The sequence below is a fragment of the Nothobranchius furzeri genome, chromosome 17 (genome assembly GCF_043380555.1).
Source record: "Nothobranchius furzeri strain GRZ-AD chromosome 17, NfurGRZ-RIMD1, whole genome shotgun sequence".
Lineage (NCBI taxonomy): Eukaryota > Metazoa > Chordata > Actinopteri > Cyprinodontiformes > Nothobranchiidae > Nothobranchius > Nothobranchius furzeri.
This window is the reverse complement of record NC_091757.1, coordinates 22,146,809-22,170,357: the sequence shown is the minus strand read 5'-3', so window position 1 is coordinate 22,170,357 and position 23,549 is coordinate 22,146,809. Positions and strand designations below refer to the sequence as shown.

Sequence of the window (23,549 nt, the reverse complement as noted above, 5' to 3'; positions counted from 1 at the left end):
CTAATATCTTAATATGACCTGGAATGAAAAATGTTATAAAACCTCTTAAAAGTTTTTATCACAGAGGAGGCAGCGCTCATTTCTGCCTTCAGTCTGACGGCGCGCCGGAGTTTGTGCAGCGTGCGCGCTTATTGAATCTATGTGTGTGTGTGTGTGTGTGTGTGTGTGTGTGTGTGTGTGTGTGTGTGTGTGTGTGTGTGCGTGCGTGCGTGCGTGCGTGCGTGCGTGCGTGCGTGCGTGCGTGCGTGTGTGTGTGTGTGCGGTACAGCTCCATGAGCCGCTCCAGTCCCCGCGTCTCGTTATTGGCGCTATTTAAACCAATGTTGTAAAACGACTTCTGCCCAGCCCAGATGTGCTCACTTGTGCACCCGTGAGCCGTGGTTCCGCTGGAACACGTCTGACCTCTGACAGACGCTCTGACAGCGCGCTGTTAATAGCCTGAATGGGAATCATTTCTTGATTTATTTAGTTACATCCACAATGTTCTGTGTGTGAGGTTTACAACGTCAGAACACCTGCATGAGACAGGTGTTAATTACAATCTGCCAGAATGACTCGCCACCTTCAGATTCCTCCAACACCGTTAAAAATGATCAAATACGGAACATATCGGCGTACGCAGGCCAGAACGATGAAGCTCGGCGCATTGTTATTATGAAGCTAGGGCACATGCAGAGGACGCAGAGGACACACACACACCCACACACACACACACACACACACACGCGCGCGCAAAAATATACTTGTTTTCAATTACTTTTTCTTTGGCCCACCCACAAACGAGTTTCTACACTAATGGTGACATATGACAGACTTCTCTGAGCTCCGCAGCCCTTACACTTTTCACCTCGCGCACCCCCTAGCGGCAGCTCGCGCACCCCCTAGCGGCAGCTCGCGCACCACACTTTGGGAACCACTGCTCTAAGTGATAAGTGAATATTGTTTTTTAAATATATTTTATGTGCAGTTTTTTAGGGCCTTCATGTTTTCTGTAAAGATCGGTGTGCTGAAAATCATTTAATGTTTTGCATAAAGCATGAGGTTTTGGTTAGTACTTGATTGGATGAATAACAAATGACTGAATTAAATAGTGGGGCGCCTCTGTCAGTGCGCCCCAGGGCAGCTGTGGCTACATCATAGCTTATCACCATCAGTGTGTGAATGTGTGTGAATGGATGAATAATACACCGTAGTGTAAAGCACTTTGGAGTCCTTACTCTGAGAGGCGCTATACAAGTGCGGGTCATTTATCATTTATAGTGTTGATCAGGCAGAGCTTTGTTGCCAGCGTTCCACTGCAGAATGGCTTCAGACACGTATATAAAAGTTAGTTTTTACGTAAACCGTTGGATGAAATTACACTAACTCACTGAGCTCTAGTTAAGGCTCTTGCAATAGTTTGTGTATGTGTGTGTGTGTGTGTGTGTGTGTGTGTGTGTGTGTGTGTGTGTGTGTGTGTGTGTGTGTGTGTGTGTGTGTGTGTGCGTGCATGCATGTGTTTGGGGGAGGGTACATTGGAACTTTGTCCCCCCCATTTTGAAAATCCTATCTGCGCCCCTGTGCAAATGAACACATCTTGTTTGCAACCAATGGCCCACAATTGTGGAGGTGTTTTGTAGTATGGTATCGCAACAAATGTTGGTTCTGAAAGGAAACTAAAGGTTTGTATGTTGATTGGCGCTTTGGGTGATAACTGGGAAGCTTTAGGAAAATGTAGGTATAAAGGCAAGTAGACAAAACCAGTGGTGGCTCGTCCATAGGGGGTGCTAAGGCACCGGCCCTCCAGTCTCACAGGAAGAAAAAGAAGATAGAAATCACAAAATATATATATATGTAGAGTCATGAAGGAACTGTTTTCTGACGTAAAGGTCCCCTCTCCTCAGGAAGAACTAATCTCCTTCAGATATGCTCAAGGCCTTTTGATGCCCCTGCATCTAAACTGTTTTAACTAGCTATTTGCCTTCCCCTACAGCTCAAGAGAAGAAAGAGGATCAAAAACTTTTTCTTCTATTAAATAATGGTCAAATACCTGTGTTAGTCCGAATAATCATGTAAAGATCAATGGTAAATCAATCTGTGAAATGAGAATATTAATTACTTGATATTATAATCCTATGATAGTATTTTAATAAGTAATTTAACTTAAACTACACACTAGACTGATCACAAGTAATGTTAAAATCACATGACACATTCCTTTGTCTCTCCAATCAGAGCTTTCCTTTCTGAAGCGTGGCGCGATCTGTGCGGTGTTTATATTTGTGTCCAAGTTTGATTCGACCATAAATCAAAACATCTGAATTATAAAACTAACTCCCACGTCATCCTTAACTCAGTTCAAACGTTCTAGGGTTGCGAGCCGGCCACTCGTAACTTTTTAACCACAAAGAACCTTGACCAGCTGGATTATAAAACCTGTTGCAAGCTCCACCTGAAGCAACGCTCCTTCAGAGTAAAAGCTGAACTCACTGACCCTTCAGGGTCCCGCTGGCGCTGTCAAACACCTGCTGCTTACCTGGGGGCATTCCAAGACTAGTCTGTCGTACCGTACGCCGTTTCATCGGCATCGTAGGGCTGTAGCGACGCCTCGATGACGTCGACGGCTCGATTCTAAAAATTTGTCGACGTCAGATCCGGTAGTCGACGCACCGCGCCCACTTGTTGCATCCCCAGGAGTTTGTAAATAGAGGAGGAATCTGCCTGTTCTTCCTCTAGTTCGCCCTCTTCTCCACCTTCACTAACATCTCCACCAAATACCGAAGACCCGGAACAACGTCCGTCCGCTACGAGATTCCTTTCCTGTTTTGCCCGCCTTCGTCTCCCGGCAACGGACAACAACTTCCGGGGTCAGATGCGCTGCTTCGTCTCTACTGCAGATGTAGAAAATCACCGGGAGCGTTTCTCCCTTCATAAAAGAGCGTCTTTCAGACATGAGGAGAGCTGTTTTGATGGTAGCAGTCTCTCCTCCGTGCTGGTCTGTTTGCTGCTGGGTGTTTTTGGTTTATTTAAACTTGGTAACTTGAACTTAACGTTGGTAAAGCTACTGTTAGCATCTTCGCTAACAGCTTCTTGCGTTGGGATAAGCTGTTACGTTTTGGTTTAGAGTTCATCTATTTTGTGGTGCAGATCTCCCTTTTGTTACATTTAGAGTGTTGTGGGTTTTCGGTTTAGTGTAAAATATCACCTTGAGTTTGGTTTAACCGCCCAGTTTAGAGTTTGGACCTTTGGAGATTCTTATTCTGGTCCAGAACCCTGTAATCTTTGCCCAGTGGGACATCCCTACTTATTAGTACTTTTGTTTTAATTCCCCACAGGCAGAATTAGTTTTATTATTCCCAACCTGTGGATGGAAATATTTATGTTTTTTTGTAGTTGTAAATAAACCTGATCATCATTTTAACTTTTAAATCCCGTTATTGTCCCTTCCTTTTTGCACACGAGCCAACCAACCAACACAATAAAAGCAGTGTTATACAAAGTGGAAGGCCCGTAGTGTTTATTCTCTTACAGTAACAATTTATCAATTTTTTTGAGGAATTTATTAGAGATTTTTTGGTTTTTATTAACTGTGCAATAGAAAAATAATCATTAGATTAATTGCCTAAATAGTCATTAGAATAGTCGACTATTCGATAAAATAATGGTCAGAATAATCGTTTTAAAAATAATCGTTTACCCCCAGCCCTACGGCATCGGTACAAAAGTGGGGTTCGAGAACCTGGCATTCTGGATCTACACGGAGGTCTCCGTCAAGGGTATGTAGAACGGCGAGATAGCATCTGAATGTGGTTTTTTTGAAACTCCGATATAGTTTAGAGCAAAAACATTCGCTCCCACACAGAACTAAGGCTTCTCCGGAAACGAGAGTTCTGATAACAACATTCCACATTTACACCATCCATTTTGCCTCATTCACGACTAGATCCATCTGTCATGTGTTTAGAGTTAAAGTTAGAGTTAGCCTTGTTTTAAATTGTTTAGAAATAAATCTTCTTAAACTTTTAAACTTGTCTCTCTCTCGCTTTTTGACTCTGGGTTATTATGAAGTGTTACCTAATCCCTGCAATAAAAAGTTCCGATCTTCTGATTATTAGTATTCAAAGATACATCAAATTGATTCCATATTTTCTATGGAATCTCACCTTTGATGGTTTCCTACGTAAGATGTAACTATTGATACTCTACATTAGAGCTGAAACAACTAATCGATTTAATCGATTATAATCGATTATTAAAATAGTTAACAACTTTTTTAGTCATCGATTAGTTGTTTAATAATCATATTTTACCGCATAAAGTCTATTTTTTACCACAATCTGACATCGGTTACAAGCTGTTAAATTTGCCGCCAGTGTGTGGCAGTAATGAGCCACTGATCTACCAGTGGAGCCGTAGAAGAAGAAATGAGCCAATGGGTGCCCTCGGTTTTCATGACGTATCACGTTACTGACGCTCATCTTGCTGTGAGAAAATGGCGGAACAAGAGGAAATACGGAAGAAAAATAGAAGCGACAAAACTGAAGAGAAACCCCGGACAAAAACCTCACGAGTATGGGAGCACATTTGAGACGAAAGCATGTGGGGGCTGATGCAGCAGAGGAAGAGCACCGCGGTCAAGTGAGCCGTCATTTGGAAGAGCCAGCCCGGTAAGTAACAGAAAATAAACAAGCTGGACTTAGTGTTTTAGCTGAGTTCGTTATAGTGGATGTTAAACATGTTTTTTTGCCGCGTCAGTCTGCGGTGTTCTACTTCTGATTGACTAGATGCAATCGTGAATCTCCTCCGTGTTGTGTATCATGCGCTTGCCAAATTTAGCACGTCTGTTTATAAGAATGTTCTCGTTAAGAGAAAAACGGCACAAACCCATAACTATGTTCCTCATTCAAAAAAGGACAACTCCGCGGAGAAAAATATACAGACAAGCTGTGTCCAGGTGAATATAACGTGGCATAGTTGTACACTTTCAATTTTTAAATACAGGAGAAATTCAGAAAAAGTCATTTTTTTACTATTAAAAGGCTGTTTTACTATCTAACGCTGTAAAACGCCTCACAACACATTTTTATCATGTTTCTTAAACAGTATTACACAAAATAAACATTTTTCACATTTCTCTGGCTAATTTAAACACTCCCGACTCAAAGTAAAAACCTCATGAGCTTCTTACTTAGAGCTTTTTAATAGTAAAAATGTTTTACTTTTTTTCTGAATATCTCCTGTTGCGGGCTATTTTGTAGAACGTAACCCTCAAAATAAATGATCACTGTATATTGTTAATTAATTCAAATAATATAATATTGATTTAGTGTTGTAGTGTGTGTGCTGCTTTATTTTATATGTGTACTTATTTCAGTCTATTTGTGTTTCTTATGCAGAAAAAAACAAGCAACGATGGACAACTACATGGGGAAGAAGACACTCACCCCCCAGCAATTCATACCACTTACAAACTCTATTCTAAACATGCTGGTAAAAGACATGAGGCCACTATCCATGGTGGAAGGAGCAGGCTTCCAGCTAATGCTAAAAATTATTCTGGACTGATATTTTGCACTGTTTAGCTCATTTTATACTGCTGACTGTGTTCATGTGCAATAAAATAGATTGCAGTCAACTGCACAATTCTCTTATGTTTTTTTGTTCTTAACTGAAATGCATCCATCACTTGTATAGGTTAAATAGCTAAACAATAACAAACCGATTAATCGATTAATCGAAAAAATAATCGACAGATTAATCGATTATGAAAATAATCGTTAGTTGCAGCCCTACTCTACATATATATATATATATTAAAAAAATACATGAAAATGAAACTTGACGATCTTTACATCATACAGACTATAAGTGCGGTCTATAATCTGCATTTAAGTGTAGTTTAAAAATGTTATTTACACTTTTACCACTACCGAATGGCCTTGCAATGTATTTCCTGTTACTTTTGGGCACAGCAATCTCTACCATACACCTACGCTAACTGGCGCATCGGCACCGGAACCCCCTTCCAATACGCAGTACAGGAGAGTCTTTGGGTGCAGGGGTAGAGCACCTGCATGCACAGGAGACCGGCAGGGCAGAGTGTCGGCTCAGGTCAGGACAGAACCAGAAATTCTCCACAGTTCATGTAAAGCAGCTGAGTACACCTCGTGACGTTTTTTATTGTGAATAACCAGAAAATGATGGAACGTGGCATCAAATACTTATAAACACTCTCCTGCATGTAAAAAAGTGGATATTTTTTCTTTACTATAACACGGATTATTACAACCTTAGAGCTGCTTTCCGGAGGTTTCCCCTTTCAGAAATGATGTATGGGTTTTCAGAAATCCGTGATGATCTCATCATCTACTGTGATAAAATGTAAGCGATAAGCCCTTTATTTTTTATTAACCACGCCCCCTGCCCCGCAGAGCTCCGTGCAATAGGAAACTGAGCGTCAACCAGAACTAACCAATAGCGTTAGACTACCGCTTACATGCTTCAAATTTAAGGAATACCTTGAATGATGCAGAGTTGGTGAAGTTTTCACAGACAAGTAAGTCTAAAATACAAATATATGAGAACACAACATGACATGAGAATAATACTCGTAAACAACGTGTTTTAGCCGTTTGTCTGCTACAGAAGCACGTTTATAAACAAGAAACGTGAAGCCGTCATCTTAAAAAAACAGAGCGATAGATTTTTTGCGTGAAATGCTCGTCAGCCACTAGATGGTACCATCGGATAAGAGAAATGCTCCTTAAACGAGCAAAGGTCAGACTGAGTTAATGCTTTTTACTTCATGAAATTAACTTTGTTTGTTTTTTATGCTGAATGTGCATATACTGGTGAATATTCGGCACGTTTTTTGAACCATTTCGCTGTTACCGGTCTGTCAGTGTGACACAAGAATGGTGATTTGGTGTTCCTTGGTGTTGATATGTGGATAGCGCATCTGAAATCAGCTCAGTCGTCACAACCGCAAATTTCAGACTTATTAGAATTGAGTGATGAGGCCATTTTTAATACAATCATGTTACGAACACCTTTCTAAATCGTGTTTCTCCTGAAATCCCTTTGCTTATGTCTAGAAATATGATAAAATAATGATATTTACCTTTTTGACAAGTTTTGTTTTAACACATTAGAGACTATTGTTTAGTGCGTATTTTTATATAATTTTTTTTCTGCTTGCTTGAAATTTACTGTTGGTTTCCAATTTTGAGTCCAATACAAATATTTTAAAAATGTGTTGTAATTTTTTTCTATCAGTCAATCATGCAGTTGAATGCAGATGTGGGTAGTAAACAACTTAGAAAAGCCCTTCTTCTGCTGAAAATGTATGTTATTTATTTGTTAAATTTCTTTTTTACTGTAGAGGGTGGGCCGTTTGTACGGATACACCTTAATAAAATGGGAATGGTTGGTGATATTAACGTCCTGTTTGTGGCACATTAGTATATGTGAGGGGCTAACTTTTCAAGATGGGTGGTGACCATGGTGGCTAGGGCTGCAACAATGAATCGATAAATTCGATGAAAATCGATTACTAAAAGCGTTGGCAACGAATTGCGTCATCGATTCGTTGTGTTGCACAACTCTTCCAAAAGCGCCCTCCCCCGCCCGCCGTTGCGCGCAGACCGGAGAGTCGGCAGGTGTTTGGAAGAGGAACATGGCAGAAGCAGCGAGACCCAAAAAAAGTAAAAACTTCTAAAGTTTGGGAGCATTTTCAGTTAAATCAGGCGAAGACATTCGTTACCTGCAACGTTTGTAGGTCAGACTTAGCATGGCACGGGAGTACTACGGTGATGATGCAGCATCTTAAACTCAAGCATGTCAGAATCATCCGCGAGGAAGGAGAGAGCTCTGTGTCCGGGTAAGTTAAAAACTTTTCTAAAGTGATTCACCCAAGTCCCGGATTATTACACAGGCTAGACATGCCCTAAGCTCGTAAAAAAAAAAGTCTATAAAATCGTAAGCGCGACGCTATTAGATGGGCGGGGGGGGGGGACTCGCGCTGCTGCGAACCGGTTCCGCCGTCACATTCCCGCAGAAACTGGTTGATCACACCGGGGCCAGACTACTAGCATGTGGTTTTTCAACCACAATGTCCTCAGAAGCAAAAACGCTTTTAAAAGGGAGGGAGGAGTCCTAACTGTTGCTGCAGGCGTGTTGTGTGAGAGTGCAGTTATATACTGGTTAATATATTTTTGGTAGGGCTGGGGGTAAACGATTATTTTTAAAACGATTATTCTGACGATTATTTTATCGAATAGTCGACTATTCTAATGACTATTTAGAAAACTAATCTAATGATTATTTTTCTATTGCACAATTAACAAAAACCAGAAAATCTCAAATAAATTCCTCAAAAAAATTGATAAATTCTTACTGTAAGAGAATAAACACTACAGGCCTTCCATTTTGTATAACACTGCGTTTATTGTGTTGGTTGGTTATGTTCTGGTGACGTGTAGAACTTGGGAGAGCAGGCTGCTGCCTGAGAGGTGGTAGAAGATGGAGTGTCTCCATGCTGCTTTGTTTTGGTCACTTATGTGCGTGAGGCGAGTGGTCTTACGGGTTAAACCAAACTCAGGTGATATTTTAAACTAAACCGAAAACCCACAACACTCTAAATGTAATAAAAGGGAGATCTACACCACAAAAAAGATGAACTCTAAACCAAAACGTAACAGCTTATCCCAACGCAAGAAGCTGTTAGCGAAGATGCTAACAGTAGCTTTACCAACGTTAAGTTCAAGTTACCAAGTTTAAATAAACCAGAAACACCCAGCAGCAAACAGACCAGCACGGAGGAGAGACTGCTACCACCAAAACAGCTCTCCTCATGTCTGAAAGAAGCTCCTTTATGAAGGGAGAAGCGCTCCCGGTGATGTTCTACATCTGCGATAGACACGAAGCAGCGCATCTGACCCCGGAAGTTGTTGTCCGTTGCCGGGAGACGAAGGCGGGCAAAACAGGAAAATAATCTAGTAGTGGACGGACGTTGTTCCGGGTCTTTGGTATTTGGCGGAGATGTTAGTGAAGGCGGAGAAGAGGGCGAACTAGAGGAAAAACAGGCAGATTCCTCCTCTATTTACAAACTCCTGGGGATGCAACAAGTGGGCGCGGTGCGTCGACTTCCGGATCTGACGTCGACAAATTTTTAGAATCGAGCCGTCGACGTAGTCGAGGCTTCGCTACAGCCCTAATTTTTGGGTTCAGTTGCTTTCATGTGGCCTAATGTGAGTCTATTTGGGATCATTGGAATGATCAGCAGCATTTCTTGATGTGACTTTATGGCAGTTGCCCAGGGCATCATCGCAAGGAGAATGGCATTCATTTACTTTTGTTTTATTTGGTATTTTTCAGTCATTTTTGGAAATGGTGATTAATTTTGATTCATTCACAGCCTATGTTTAATTACATTTAAAAATTAGTTGTTTGACATCCCCAATTATAATAAATGTCTACAGATGAGATCAAACAAAACAGATGAGAATTGCCCTTAAAGAGCAAGTCACCCCCAAATAAACTTTTTTTTTGCTGATAAACTAAATAAACGAGTGTCTAATCGTGCTGCAGACACGTGTCGTCAATAATTTGGCACTTCAGTGCATCTTAGTTAAAATTTAAATATTCTGCCTAATGGGCTCGACACACGGGAGGCGACATCGCCTCTCCTCCATTCATTTTCAATGAGACATGCGCGACAAAGCGATAATCGCGGGTCTCCCTCCTACCAAGCGAAACGCGAAAAACGTGCGTGTGAAAGTTTGCACTCGAGCACGTGTCGTGCACGGACGACCCAGCGACGCGATCCCAGAAAGTTGAAACATTTTCAACTTTTCATCGCCGTCGCTCGGACGAGGACCAATCAACGGAGGTTTCATTCACTGACCAATGAGCGGACAGGATGCTCCGTACATCTCCGAGCAGACATGGAGGAGAAGTTGATTATTATTATGTTTTATAGTAAAATCAGAAGTAAGATTTCACATACTCTAGCAGCATCTTGTGAAACATCATATCTACCACTTTATTAACTCTGAACCGCTTAAATAACCTTAATTCCCTCCAACCTGACACAGCCAAACAAAACAACGGAAGTTTCGATTTCGCCATGGAACAGAACGCGTAGACGGCTTTGCCGCTGGCCACTGCCGCGGATCGCCTCCCGTGTGACAGGTAATAAAAGCGACAGCGACAAATTTCGCTGATCGCGGTCGTTTGTCGCCTCCCGTGTGTCGAGCCCATAAAACTGGCAGTGTTGTGCCGTTGTCAGGTAAAAACTCTGCACTGTATTTTAATTTAAATCTGCCACCGCTATTGGCTAAGAAGTATGCTATGATGTAAACTGGTACATTATGATGTCACAATGCTGTCGTGAGCCTGAGTGTGTGTGTATTTGTTAGCGGCTCCGCCCTCTCGGTCTGCCAGGCAACAGCATGTGTTGCATTTTTCAAACATGAAGTGGGAGTGGAGTTAGACTCTGGTAGGGGTTGACTTGCTCTTTAAGCTGTTTAACTTGGACCAAGCATTTTAGGTCACAGATAGGTGTAGCTTAGGGTCTTATAAGATAATTTAGGTGATGGCATGTTGTTTTTCTGCTATTGAACTGTTTTCTAATAATGTTGTGTTTAATAAAGTGAAGGAAGGAGAGAAATAACGTTTCCCTAGCAGTTTTTAAAAATGTCCCTATGTAATCCGATTAATCGATTAATCGTGTCGAGACCCCATCCGATTCATCGATTATCCAAATAATCGTTTGTTGCAGCCCTAATGGTGGCCATTTTAAAGTCGGCCATCTTGGATCCAACTTTTATTTTTTCAATGGGAAGAGGGTCATGTGACACATCAAACTTATTGGGAATTCCACATGAAAAACAATGGTGGGCTTGGTTTGAACGCAACTTTATTCTTTCATGAATATCACTAACCATTACCATTTTATTAAGGTGTATCCATATAAATGGCCCACCTTGAATAAAATATCATAATTAGTCCACGACTTCTTATGTTTTAGTCTGAAAGATGACATAATTTTACACTTTTTAGATCTGATGTTACTCAGTATTTAAGTAGTGTTTTTACTTTATTTTTTTTTACTGTTAGTGGAGTAATGTTTTTAGATGGCTACTTTTATTTTTACTTAATTATAAATATGTTGAAGTAGTGTTAAGCTTACTCAAGTAGCTAATGTATTGTCGGGAGTAATGAAACATCTCAGCTCCATTTGTTTCCTTTGAAATCATAGGGATGTACAAATTCACAGTACTGGTGAACAGTACAATGTATATAATGCTTTCAGAATCAAAATGCTTCTTGCCTTTCCCATCACTCCTACACTTTGTCTTTAACTATGTCTTTACCAGGGTTTTTCCTGCGTTCAAATTTGCGTGGCGGCCGCCTCCAGCAATTTTTGTGCTGCCCCAGCCTGATTTCACTCTGCCCCCAGCTTTATAGATGTTATTTTAACTACAGTTGCAGTGTTCACCACTATCGGGGAGCTGAATCAGCAGCAGTGCACAGAAAAGCGCTGAAACCACTGAAGAAAAAGATCAAAATTGCTTGTCTCGCAGGCTGGTACATATCTATAGTTGGTGCTATTGTAGGCTGACCATACGTCCTCTTTCCCCGGACATGTCCACTTTTCACTCTCTGTCTGGGACGTCGGGGGGTGGGGGGGTGGTTCCCTACACTGATCAAAATGTCCGGTTTTTCATCCAGGAGCAGGGATCGAGTTATGGTGTCTGGATATCTTTCAGGGAAAGATCCAGTTTCTGCCTATATTACAATATTTATGGAGTCTCAGCGTAGCGGGATTCTGTTGAGCGGAAAGGACGCAGAGCGCTGATCGTTGGTGCGCCCGCTGTGTCTGGTGCACGATACATTCTCAAGGTGGTGCAACAAAACATTAACATATGATCGTTCATATCTGTTTATATCCTCTGGTACTCGGTCTTTTAATCGTTCCTGACGTGCTCTGCTATTCGTGTGCTGCAGTGATTTCACATCACTGACGCAGCATCGAAACGCGCACTCCGCTTTGCGGTCAGGAGATCCCTTTGATCTGCTTACCGTAAATCCTCTAATACAGGCCCGGGCCTGTATTTGACCGAAGCTCATCAAGCTCCAGGCCTTTATTGGAAGGAGGGCCAGTATTAGAGGCAGGCCTCTATTTCTATTTGAGCAAAATGAACCAATGGTTCGCTGGAGTTTTTGACAATTAAAATTGCGCCCACATTTTCAAAGTTAAACACATTTCTTTTAACAACGGTAGTTTCTGCTTCAGCCCTCTCCCCCCTCCCCCTGCTTCAGCCCTCTCCCCCCTCCCCCTGCATCAGCCCTCTCCCCCTCCCCCTGCGCAGCGGCGCAAACTCACTGATGCGCCTGCAGCCTCTCGGAGTTCCTGCTGCTCTAAACATTAAAATAATTATTTCATTTTCTGGTCCTCACTTCTGATTACCTTCAATGGTGTCTGTTTGTTGCAACCAGCAGGTACAAAAACTAACTTGTTTTTATTTGACTATTTTTCTGTCCTGCCTGTTTATTATCTTCCTGCATCTCCTCTCAGTCCTAAAGAGAAACTGCTACCTGGGTTCATATATATTCACCTCATGAGTTACCTTTGAACTGCAGTTCTAAAAGATCTACCGACCAGAAAACAGCGGAGTGCTCGCTGCTTGGTGGCCGCGTGATCGGTGCGTCACCGACAAGGTGATGCGCCCCGCTCCACAGCCAAACGCATCAGGCGCAAATAAAAGACAGAAAACATCAAAGGAAATGAACCGACATGAACGATCGCATGTTAAATGTGGCGACACCTGATTGTTACTGTGGCCGTGCTCAGGAGGCAGATCTACCGACCGTAAAAACAGCGGAGTGCTCCGTGCTTGGCGGGCGCATCAGTGATCGGTGCGTCACTGGAGGACAAGCTGATGTGCCCCGCTCCACAGCATGCAGCGAAACACATCAGGCGCAAACAAAAGACAGAAATCTTTAAAGGAAATGAACCGACATGAACGATCGCGTGTCAGTACCGACACTCTGGCACAGCCTCCTCTTCTCTCCGCACGGTTAAAGTTACCCTCGCGGTCTATCACTATCAAAAGTGAGACGATGACACAACCGCCCCCCGTACTTGCTTGTTACCACATTCCACCCGGCCACAATAAGAGACCGGCCTTTAATCACCTCCGCCGGCTCCGACACCGGCCAAAATTGGAGACCCGGCCTTTAATTGAATACCGGCCTGTATTGGAGGATTCGTCTTCATCTTCCTCCGCTTATCCGGGTCCGGGTCGCGGGGGCAGCATCCCAATTAGGGAGCTCCAGGCCGTCCTCTCCCCGGCCTTGTCCACCAGCTCCTCCGGCAGGACCCCAAGGCGTTCCCGGACCAGATTGGAGATGTAACCTCTCCAACGTGTCCTGGGTCGACCCGGGGGCCTTCTGCCGGCAGGACATGCCCGAAACACCTCCCCGGGGAGGCGTCCAGGAGGCATCCTGACCAGATGCCCAAACCACCTCAACTGGCTCCTTTCGATCCGGAGGAGCAGCGGTTCTACTCCGAGTCCCTCCCGAATGTCCGAGCTCCTCACCCTATCTCTAAGGCTGAGCCCGGCCACCCTACGGAGGAAACTCATTTCCGTTGCTTGTATCCGCGATCTCGTTCTTTCGGTCATTACCCAAAGCTCATGACCATAGGTGAGGATTGGGACGTAGATCGACCGGTAAATCGAGAGCCTGGCTTTCTGGCTCAGCTCCCTCTTCCCCACGACAGATCGGCTCAACGTCCGCATGACTGCAGACGCCGAACCAATCCGCCTGTCGATCTCCCGATCCCTCCTACCCTCACTCGTGAACAAGACCCCGAGATACTTAAACTCCTCCACTTGAGGTAGGACCTCTCCCCCGACCCGGAGGTGGCAAGCCACCCTTTTCCGGTCGAGAACCATGGTCTCAGATTTGGAGGTGCTGATCCTCATCCCAGCCGCTTCACATTCGGAGGATTTACGGTAATTCAAAATTAAATTATGAGGTGAAAAAGTAAGAATCCAGGCTGCAGTTTTTCTGGAGATTTTAGAGGAGATGCAGGAAGATGAGAGACAGACAGGAAAATAGTTCAATAAAAACAAGAAAACAAAGAGTGAAAGTAAAATGTAGGTAGATTTATCTCCACAACATGTTTTAACTAGCCTGGCAAGCCAGACTAAATAAATGTATTATTTAGTCTGGCCACGCTCCACTGACGGCTCTCGGTTGTGGGGCGGGTTCTACCGTTGTCTTTCAAATGATCTCCGCATTCCACTGGACAATGAATGTGACATACTCTTGTTTCACTCTGTTGCATCATCCCACCCACCAGGAGTATAGAGTGCCCTGATTGGCCCACAAAGCGGATAAAGCTCTGTGATTTGTTCACTAACCTGTATAAAACAATAAGTTATACACATGTCATATTTATACATCTGATACAATTCAGATCACCTTCAAAACTCAGTCACACACCCAGGGCCGTTTCAAGGCATTTTGGAGGCCAAGTCCAAACGGACCCCCCCCCCCCCCCCCCCCCAACCCGTACATAATAGACATGCCACCATTACATTGTTAGCAGCAGAAATTAAATGTCATTACCATTTCCAATACAAATGCATGTTAATGAAATGTATTGTATTTTACTGGACATATTTGTGTTATTTTGACCAAGATGAGTGATTTTAATACAAACCTAAAATGTTAGTGAAATGTAGGGCAAATATATAAAAATATTTTTAACTATAAATATCAGATGGGAAAAAGGGAACTAAACACTAGTCTAATGCATATTATCGAGCCTTTTATAATATGTTGCCTTTAAAAAAAGTGAGGCAGTTGAATGCACAGAGTATGCATGGTCAGGATGGTACCACCTCTGCCTCAATTTGAGCCAGGAAAAACCCTGTTTACATATTTTATGTGGGGTTTCCAGCAGAGTTCGCGGTCAAGCATTATTCCCCCAAAAAACCCTGCTAGGTTATCCAGAGTTATCTCTGTAGTTATGCTACTATAGGCTTAGACTGCGGGAGGACATACTGCCCACTTTCCACACTCTACTACTTTCTTCTACAATCTGCTCTTTAACTACATTATTTCCTGCAATTTACGCAGTTAACTTTTTTTTGCTCAGTGTTTTTCTCCCCAGAAGAAGCTACAATGATGTTCTGCTGAGCTGTGGTGGCCTCATGGAGGGGGGCATCGTCTAGCACAGGGGTTCCCATTTCCGGGGTCGCGACCCCCCCGGGGGTCGCAATACGCCCCTGCTGGGTCGCGAAACAAGGCTCTTTACGGCAGTTCAATTTGCGACCGACGGGTTACTTTGCAGCGCCGCGGTAAACACGTTTCTTCTGAACAACTGAAATATTCCAAAAAGTTTTACGGTAATATTGTTTATATGCAATATGAAGCGCTGGTTAACACAGATTAGAGACAACAAACAGAAGCCAACTGATCATGCAGCAGCAGACTCAGAGAACAGCGGGGGTCCGCCTTCCACATCTGAGGCGGGAGGAGGAGCCCATAAACTGCTGCGCAAGGCGCAGCTGAATCAGCCTTCGCCTAAATTTCGCAGGTATCGAGAGGAATATATCCAGTATGGATTTACGTGCACTGTTATAAACGAAATACAATACCCCCAATGTGTATTGTGCACTGAGTTGCTTGCAAATGAGAGCTTTAAGCCTGCAAAAATGCTCCGACATTTGAAGACTAAGCACTCCTCATTTGCAGCTAAACCAGCAGACTTCTTCCGTCGAAAAGAGAGAGCATTTCAAAGCCAAAAGAAAGTTATGACCAACCAGAAAACAATCTCTGCAAAAGCTCAAAAGGCATCATATGAGGTGGCATATTTAATTGCACAGGCAAAAAAACCGCACACAATCGGAGAGATCCTAATAAAACCTGCTGCCATCGCAATGAGCCAAATAATGCATGGGGATAAACAAGCCCAGGAGCTGAAAGCGGTCCCGCTGTCTGATGGGACAATATCCCGGCGCATCACAGAGATGGCGCAGGACATCAAGTGTCAGTTGATTGACAGAGTCAAGAGAGGAAAATACGCTTTGCAGTTAGATGAATCCATAGACGTCGCAAACTCTGCACAGCTGCTCGTTTTTGTCAGATACAGTTTTGATGGAAAACTTCACGAGGACATGCTGTTTTGCACCACACTGTCAGCAAAGTGCACAGGTGAGGACATTTTCACAGAAATTGATCAAAAACTGAAAGAGGAGGGGCTGTCTTGGGATGAATGCATCAGTGTGTGCACAGATGGTGCTGCAGCAATGCTGGGGAAAAATAAAGGACTTAAAGCAAGAGTTGTACAAGTGGCCCCACACATAAACTTTACGCACTGCATTATCCACAGAGAAGTTCTGGCGAGTAAATCGCTAGACCCAGAGCTTAAAACGGTGCTTGAGAGTGCAACAAAAATTGTCAACCACATAAAATCCCGTCCTCTGAACACAAGACTGTTTGCTGCTCTCTGCAACGAAATGGGATCAGAGCATCAAAGTCTGCTTTTCCACACAGAAGGCAGGCGGCTGTCACGGGGAAACGTTCTCAGGCGCTTGTTTGAGCTGCGGGATGAGGTGCGCATTTTGTAAATTTTGTTGGAGCACGGATCTCACCTTGCTGCCCATCTGACTGATCCTGACTGGTTAACAAGGCTAGCATACTTGGCTTGCATATTTGACAAGCTGAATGGGTTAAACACATCACTACAAGTTGAAAACGCAAACATCATGTCACTGAATGACAAAATTAATGCATTCAAAAGGAAACGGGATCGGTGGTCTGCACGAGTAAAAACGGGCTGTTTTGACATGTTTCCTGAACTGGAGGAGTTCATGGAGGAAAATGATTTGTGTGTTAACACCGTTAAGGGGTATATCACCATGCACCTTCAAACCCTCTTGGATCACTTTATCAAGTTTTTTCCTGAGGAAACAGCTCCAGAAAAATATGACTGGATAAGATCCCCATTCACCGTAACAAGCACACATCATTTGTCATCCGACATTGAGGACGCACTGGTTGAACTGTCAAGTGACCGCACCTTAAAGAGTGCTTTTAACTCAAAGATGCTTGCTGAGTTCTGGATTTCAGTTGAGAGAGAATATCCACAGCTTTCTAAGGCTGCGATTGACATTCTGATGCCGTTTGGCTCCACATACCTGTGCGAAAAGACTTTCTCAACCCTCACATATATTAAAAATAAATACAGATCACGTCTTAACGTGCAGGATGATCTTCGAGTGGCCATCTCTAAAATTAAACCCAGAATGGATTTACTCGGCTCCAAGCATATTGCCCACCCATCTCATACATTCTGAAAATGTGAATAAGCACGGAAACAAAGTTCCTCTGTATTACATTGTTTGTGACTTTGCATGAGTTTTTTTTTTTTTTTTTGCTACATTGAAATGAAAGCACTTTTCCGTTACCATTTTTTTAAGATTTCATCAAGAATTGCATTTGTTACAAACATTTGTAACCCGTTTAGGAGTGTTGTTTTAATATGTTCTGGAAATGTTTACTCAAGGGAGGCAGAGATGCATGTCCATTTGTTGCCATGGCAATGCTGTGTATGTGTGAGCGTGTGCAGGGAGGGGGACGGGAGAGAGTAAAATTAGGGAGAAAGTGTGGAGATTGTTGTGGCACTGAGTTGCTGTCACTTTAGAAGCTGAAAATTAACCAAAATGCTAACTGACTGCCTTATTCTTATCAAAACTGCCAAGGATTGTTACATGTTAAAGTTTGCACACAACAGCAAGAATGTTTTCAGAGTCGCCTTTTACAGTTTTCAAATGTAAATTCGTGCCATATTTACCTGTTGAGGGTTCTAAACCTGTCTATTTGAGTACACTTATTAAAGATTAAGTTCCACGTGTGTGTTTAATTATTTCACTCATCTCCAGGGGGTCGCGAGACTTTGAAACTGTTAATTTATGGGTCACGGACTGAAAAGTTTTGGGAACCCCTGGTCTAGCACACTGCTGCTAACCGCTTAAACATTCTCCCTCTCCTGATAATAACTTTTTGCTTTCCTTGATGTTGGATGTGCTACTACTAGTTTACCCGTTTAATTATAGATCCACTAGGATAAATACAATAAAGTTTATCTCTCACCAAATAGAATATTTACTAAGACATCACAGGTGTGTGTGTGTGTGTGTGTGTGTGTGTGTGTGTGTGTGCTCACTTGATGCAGGGCACGTTCCCTCTGAGGAAATCTCGGGGTCCCGCACATTCTATATCATCCAGAGCAGTGCAGATAACTTGCGTGTGGTTCACCTCCTTCTGCGTCTGTCCGCCCCACTAAAGATCAGCAGAACCAGCATGAGGTACCGTTCAGAGCCGCTCAGCTCGGCGGTGGGAGACTCAGCACTCACCCCCACGCATCCGTGGCCCGTCTCCTGAAAGGCGCTGTAGTTACCCGCATGATCCACGGGCTCCTGGCAGTAGATGAACTCATCGGGTCTTCACCGCAGAGTAAACAGGAAGCAAACATCTATGAGAAACTACTACTGGAGGAGTGACGTCACAACGTGCTAGCTAACTAAACCACGAAAACAACATGAGCGTTTTATTAGAGAACGACTTATTAGAATAAGCACTGGCCTGTTACATGTGCTGTTTGCTATCGGTTATAAGCCAAATGTAAGTTAGCGTGAGCTAACACTAGCATGTCTCACTTACAGATAGCTGCAGAGAACAACTGGCGACGCGGGCCTGTACTCCAACCACTCTGTGGAATTATCCGCTAGTCCTCCGTCTTTTACGGTGTCGAGCTGTTCGCTGATGGGGACAGCAGTCGCTCCCTGCCCGGGAAAAGGAGAGGATGTGGCAGCGCTAAGGTTCGTTCCCGAGGAGTTTTGGGAATGACTTCCTTCCAAGCAGTACAGCAATATGACCGATAAGAGTAGTACAAACTGACCACACAACAGAATATAACTGACGGAAATCATTGTGTTCAAACTATCAAGACAGTAAACATCAAGTAAATGTTCGCGATTACCAAAATAGTTTAGCCAGCTTCATGTTGCATGGCCGGTTAGCTTTTAGCTGATGATACGCGGGGCGCGTTATTTGGAATCATAGGATGTCTGAGGAAGATCCCGCCTTTCTCGCCTCTGATTGTCTGGAAGGGCTCGCTCACGATTGGCTGATTGGTAGGTCTGTATGGAAGTATATTTGGTGCAATAAGATTTGTGTTTTGTCACTGGAAACTTGAAGTCACAGAGAAAATTTCAGAAAACCCCTATCTGTCACATGTACAAAACAACAGCTGCAACTATTCAAAATGTTAGGCACGAGTACACAAAATGTATTCTTTGAGTCACACATCAAAAGCATTTTACAGTTACATTTTTGCCCCAGTTGATCCAAAATATCTGGTGCATAAATATTTGTGTATTGACTCTGGGAAGTTAAAGTAACTGCCGAAAATTCAGAAAATTCCTATCTTTCACAGGTATAAAACAACAGCTACAACTATTCAAAATGTTAGGTACGAGGGCACAAAATGCATTCTTTGAGTCACACCTTAAAAAAATCTTACAGCTGCAATTTTGCCCCAGTTGATACAAAATATGTGGTGCAAAACACATCCACATACTTGTGTATGACACAAACACTTGTGCTCATTATACTGTCACTTACAGACACAAAACTACTGTTACGCTTCACAAACTATTCATTGCAGGTACACAAATTTGTTACTGCAAGTTACTGTATATGGAATTCCTCACGGAGCTCTCTGTAGCCCAAACATGTGTTTACTCGTGTCAAACGTTCTTGAGTTCAATAAAGCTTTTGTGAAAGAAAAAAAGAGAAAGGGGTTTCCGGTTTGCAAGTGGTGCTTGCTGCAGAACCACAAAGGCGGAGCTGCACCAGAGTCAGCCCCGCCCATTCCACCTGCATCAGTCCAATTCCTTCCAGTTGTCAGACATGATAGCATTCTGGAACCAAAGAGGGTGTTATAGCTAATATCTAAAATGCAAGATTGAGGACGGAGTTGAGAGGTTAATTGAAGAGATTTTGTAAAGGTTTGTAAAGGTACACTGACCACTTTTCACACTCTACTGCTTTATTCTACAATCTGCTCTTTAACTGTACTATTTTGTGCAATTTCAGCTGTTAACTTTATTTTCTCTCTAAGTGTTTTTCTCCCCAGAAGAAGCTACAATGACGTTCTGCTGAGCTGTGGTGGCCTCATGGAGGGGGCCATCGACTAGCACACTGCTGCTAACCACTTAAACGTTCTCCCTCTCCTGATAATAACTTTTTGTTTTCATTGACTTTTGATGTGCTACTACTAGTTTATCCGTTTAATTATAGATCCACTAGGATAAATACAATAAAGTTTATATTTCACCAAATACAATATTTACTAAGACATCACAATATAACTGTAGACACATTACTTGTCTTTGTGTGTGTGTGTGTGTGTGTGTGTGTGTTTGTGTGTGTGTGTGCGTGCGTGCGTGTGTGTGTGTGTGTGTGTGTGTGTCTGCTCTGTCTTCTCCATCCCCAGTGAGTCGTGGAGGATGGCTGCTTATACTGAGCCAGGATTCTCTGGAGGTTTCTTCCTGTTAAAAGGGAGTTTTCCTCTCCACTGTCGCTGCATGCTTGCTTAGTATGAGGATTGCTGTATAGTCACTGACACTAGTCAGTGACTTGATGCAATTTGCTGGGTTCCTTAAATAGGAAACATTATTTCTGATTGGCTTAATGAACTGACCTGAATTGGAATGTTTATTATGTGAAGTGCCTTGAGATGACTCTTGTCGTGATTTGGCGCTTTATAAATAAACTTGAATTGAATTGAATATAATTAAAAATCTAAATTTTTGAACTTTTTATCATGTTATATTGTCATTTCCTCATAAGAAATACGCCAAAGCCATTTTTGGCCTCATTCACGCATTTTCCCCCCATCTCAGCTTCAATTTGGTCTCCTCACCCTGAAGTGGGTCTGGTTTGGTTCTCAAATCTGGATATTCTGTGAATTTTCTGACAAATTATTTCTGAAACGACTTCTACTGAGACACCGCCGAAAAACCATACATCCCATCTACAAAGACACTGGATGGCACAATTACATGTAACGCCACTGGACTGTTACCGTCAGATTGGCGTGCAGTTTTGTGCAGGTTCACCTCCCAGTAGCAGCATAAACTTTTTTCTTCTTTTCTAGCTACACTTGCCAGTACTATGTTTCCAACCATTTATTGGTATACCGTCTAAAATATAATGACTAATGTTTTTTTTTTTGTTTTTGTTTTTGTTTGTTTATTTAGCCAGTGTGAGTCCATTTGTGAGCAGAGTTTCAACTAAAATGCTGTTTAGGAATGACCAAATTCAAAGAACTTTTAGAGACATAAATATTTTGCAGAAAATAAACATTACAACTAAAATATAAACAAATTAAATGTTTCAGCTGGCTAAATAGATTGCTGCCGACCTCACCGAGAGTCGAACCAGCATCAGCTGAGGGGAAAGCAAAATTTAAGTCAGGCATTCATGCCACTGGACTATTACGGCCCATTTAACAACGAGCCATAAATGCTATTGTAGGCCGCTTTTGTTTGAGCGGCTGCGGGCAGATGTTTGCTAGAAGAAACCTTTTCGTTTCGGGATATATTCAGGCTTTGTCATGTAGCAAGTTATATTTATCTTGTTTAATTGGAGAACATAGCATTAACAATTCTAAACTAGTCACAGTCATAATTCATGTGGGTCCGGTTAGTTTGCGATAAAGTTAAGAAGAAAAAGCAGTCAGTGGGCTAGGCTGTTTGCGTGAATGGGCGGGGCTGACTCTGGTGCAGCTCCGCCTTTGTAGTTCTGCAGCGAGCACCCTCTCCCGGTTTGTTATACTTAGGTCAGCAGCGCCCTCTGCTGGATGACCATACAAATTACACACAAGCTACAACAGGTATCTGACTGAGACAAGTGGTGTAAAAAAGAATGTTTAGCTTGAAAAGCAGCATTTGTGACTCACATCAGCAGTTTTGTGCAGTTGTATTCACTCATTTGTGTTTGTGGTAAGGAAAAAAATGACAAAACCACATGTTTGTGGGAAGAAGTTATTACAAGTGTTTGAATTAGTCCAGACTTGCAGGACTAAGTGGAGCAAATTTATTAGAGCAGGAATTCCATATTCAGTAACTTGCAGTAACAAATTTGTGTACCTGCAATGAATAGTTTGTGAAGCATAACAGTAGTTTTGTGTTTGTGACAGTATAATGAGCACAAGTGTTTGTGTCATACACAAGTATGTGGATGTGTTTTGCACCACATATTTTGTATCAATTGGGGCAAAATTGTAGCTGTAAGATTTTTTTAAGGTGTGACTCAAAGAATGCATTTTGTGTACTCGTGCCTAACATTTTGAATAGTTGTAGCTGTTGTTTTGTACATGTGACAGATAGGGTTTTTCTGAAAATTTCTCTGTGACTTCAAGTTTCCAGTGACAAAACACAAATCTTATTGCACCAAATATACTTCCATACATCCTCCCATAGACACAGTGGGGCAAAAAAGTATTTAGTCAGCCACCGATTGTGCAAGTTCTCCCACTTAAAATGATGATAGAGGTCAGTAATTTACATCATAGGTACACTTCAACTGTGAGGGACAGAACGTGAAAAAAAATCCATGAATTCACGTGGCAGGATTTTATATACATCTCTCTCTCTCTCTCTCTCTCTCTCTCTCTCTCTCTCTCTCTCTCTCATATATATATATATATATATATATATATATATATATATATATATATATATATATATATATATATATATATATATAGATGTATATATGTATATAATATAATAATATGCCATGTATACTTTAAGTTACAATTAAATGTGTTATCTATGAAAGATTAAATGCTTTGTGGAGTGAAATAACAGGAATTTCTCGGCCAAACCCAACTTATTTCATAGTCACATCTCTGGTGTTTATAACAAATCAAACCTTTTGAAAATCGGTTGAAAATTGAGCAAGTTAGAGTTGTTTAAATAGTACATGCACCATACACCCCATTGTCAAGAAAGGGGGCCGCTGTCTGAGGTAAGATGACCGCCACGTTCCTACGTCGCATCCCATTGGCGAACAGCCGGGACGAGGCATCTAGGTGGTTATATATACATATTAGGGGCAGGCAGTAGCTCAGGTGGTAGAGCGGGTTGCCTCATTATCGGAGGGTCATGGGTTCGATTCCAGCTCCCGCCAGTGGTATCCTGCTGTTGTGTCCTTGGGCAAGACACGTCACCCAACTTGCCCGTGTTAGTGGTGGTTAGAGGGGCCGATGGTGCCAAATGGCAGCCTCGCTTCTGTCAGACCTCCCCAGGGGGGCTGTCAGTCCTCGTGCACATGTGCAGGTTATCGTTCTCTTTCCTTACTCCCAGCAGAACGGTTCAGAGTGCAAATGGTTTCTTTGTTGCTAATCTGTAGGGAATATCTGCAAGAAAGTTCTACAGAAAGTAGCAACGGGTCCTGAGAAATGTCGCTAGGCGCTTTTT

At 42.6% G+C, this 23,549-nt stretch overlaps 1 protein-coding gene and 1 long non-coding RNA gene across 4 annotated transcripts in view; one reads left to right on the top strand and one right to left on the bottom strand.

Annotated features, from left to right (window-relative positions):
• Window positions 1-19,146, bottom strand: part of tm2d2 (TM2 domain containing 2) — a 119,650-nt gene extending 100,504 nt beyond the window's left edge. For all 3 annotated transcript variants that reach the window (XR_011517049.1, XR_011517050.1, XM_070546309.1), the window contains exons 1-3: window positions 18,721-19,146; window positions 18,414-18,501; window positions 18,224-18,339 (exon numbers count right to left, since the gene is read on the bottom strand). Coding sequence is in view for 1 of the 3 variants with exons in the window: in XM_070546309.1 (XP_070402410.1) it covers window positions 18,224-18,339; window positions 18,414-18,501; window positions 18,721-18,989 (473 nt within the window). In the remaining 2 variants the exon portion in view is untranslated. The remainder of the gene's footprint in view (window positions 1-18,223; window positions 18,340-18,413; window positions 18,502-18,720) is intronic.
• LOC139063686 (uncharacterized) lies at window positions 3,273-5,622 on the top strand. The gene is made up of 2 exons (XR_011517051.1): window positions 3,273-4,646; window positions 5,376-5,622. It is a non-coding gene; the product is annotated as an uncharacterized lncRNA (long non-coding RNA).
• Window positions 19,147-23,549: the final 4,403 nt, after the last annotated feature.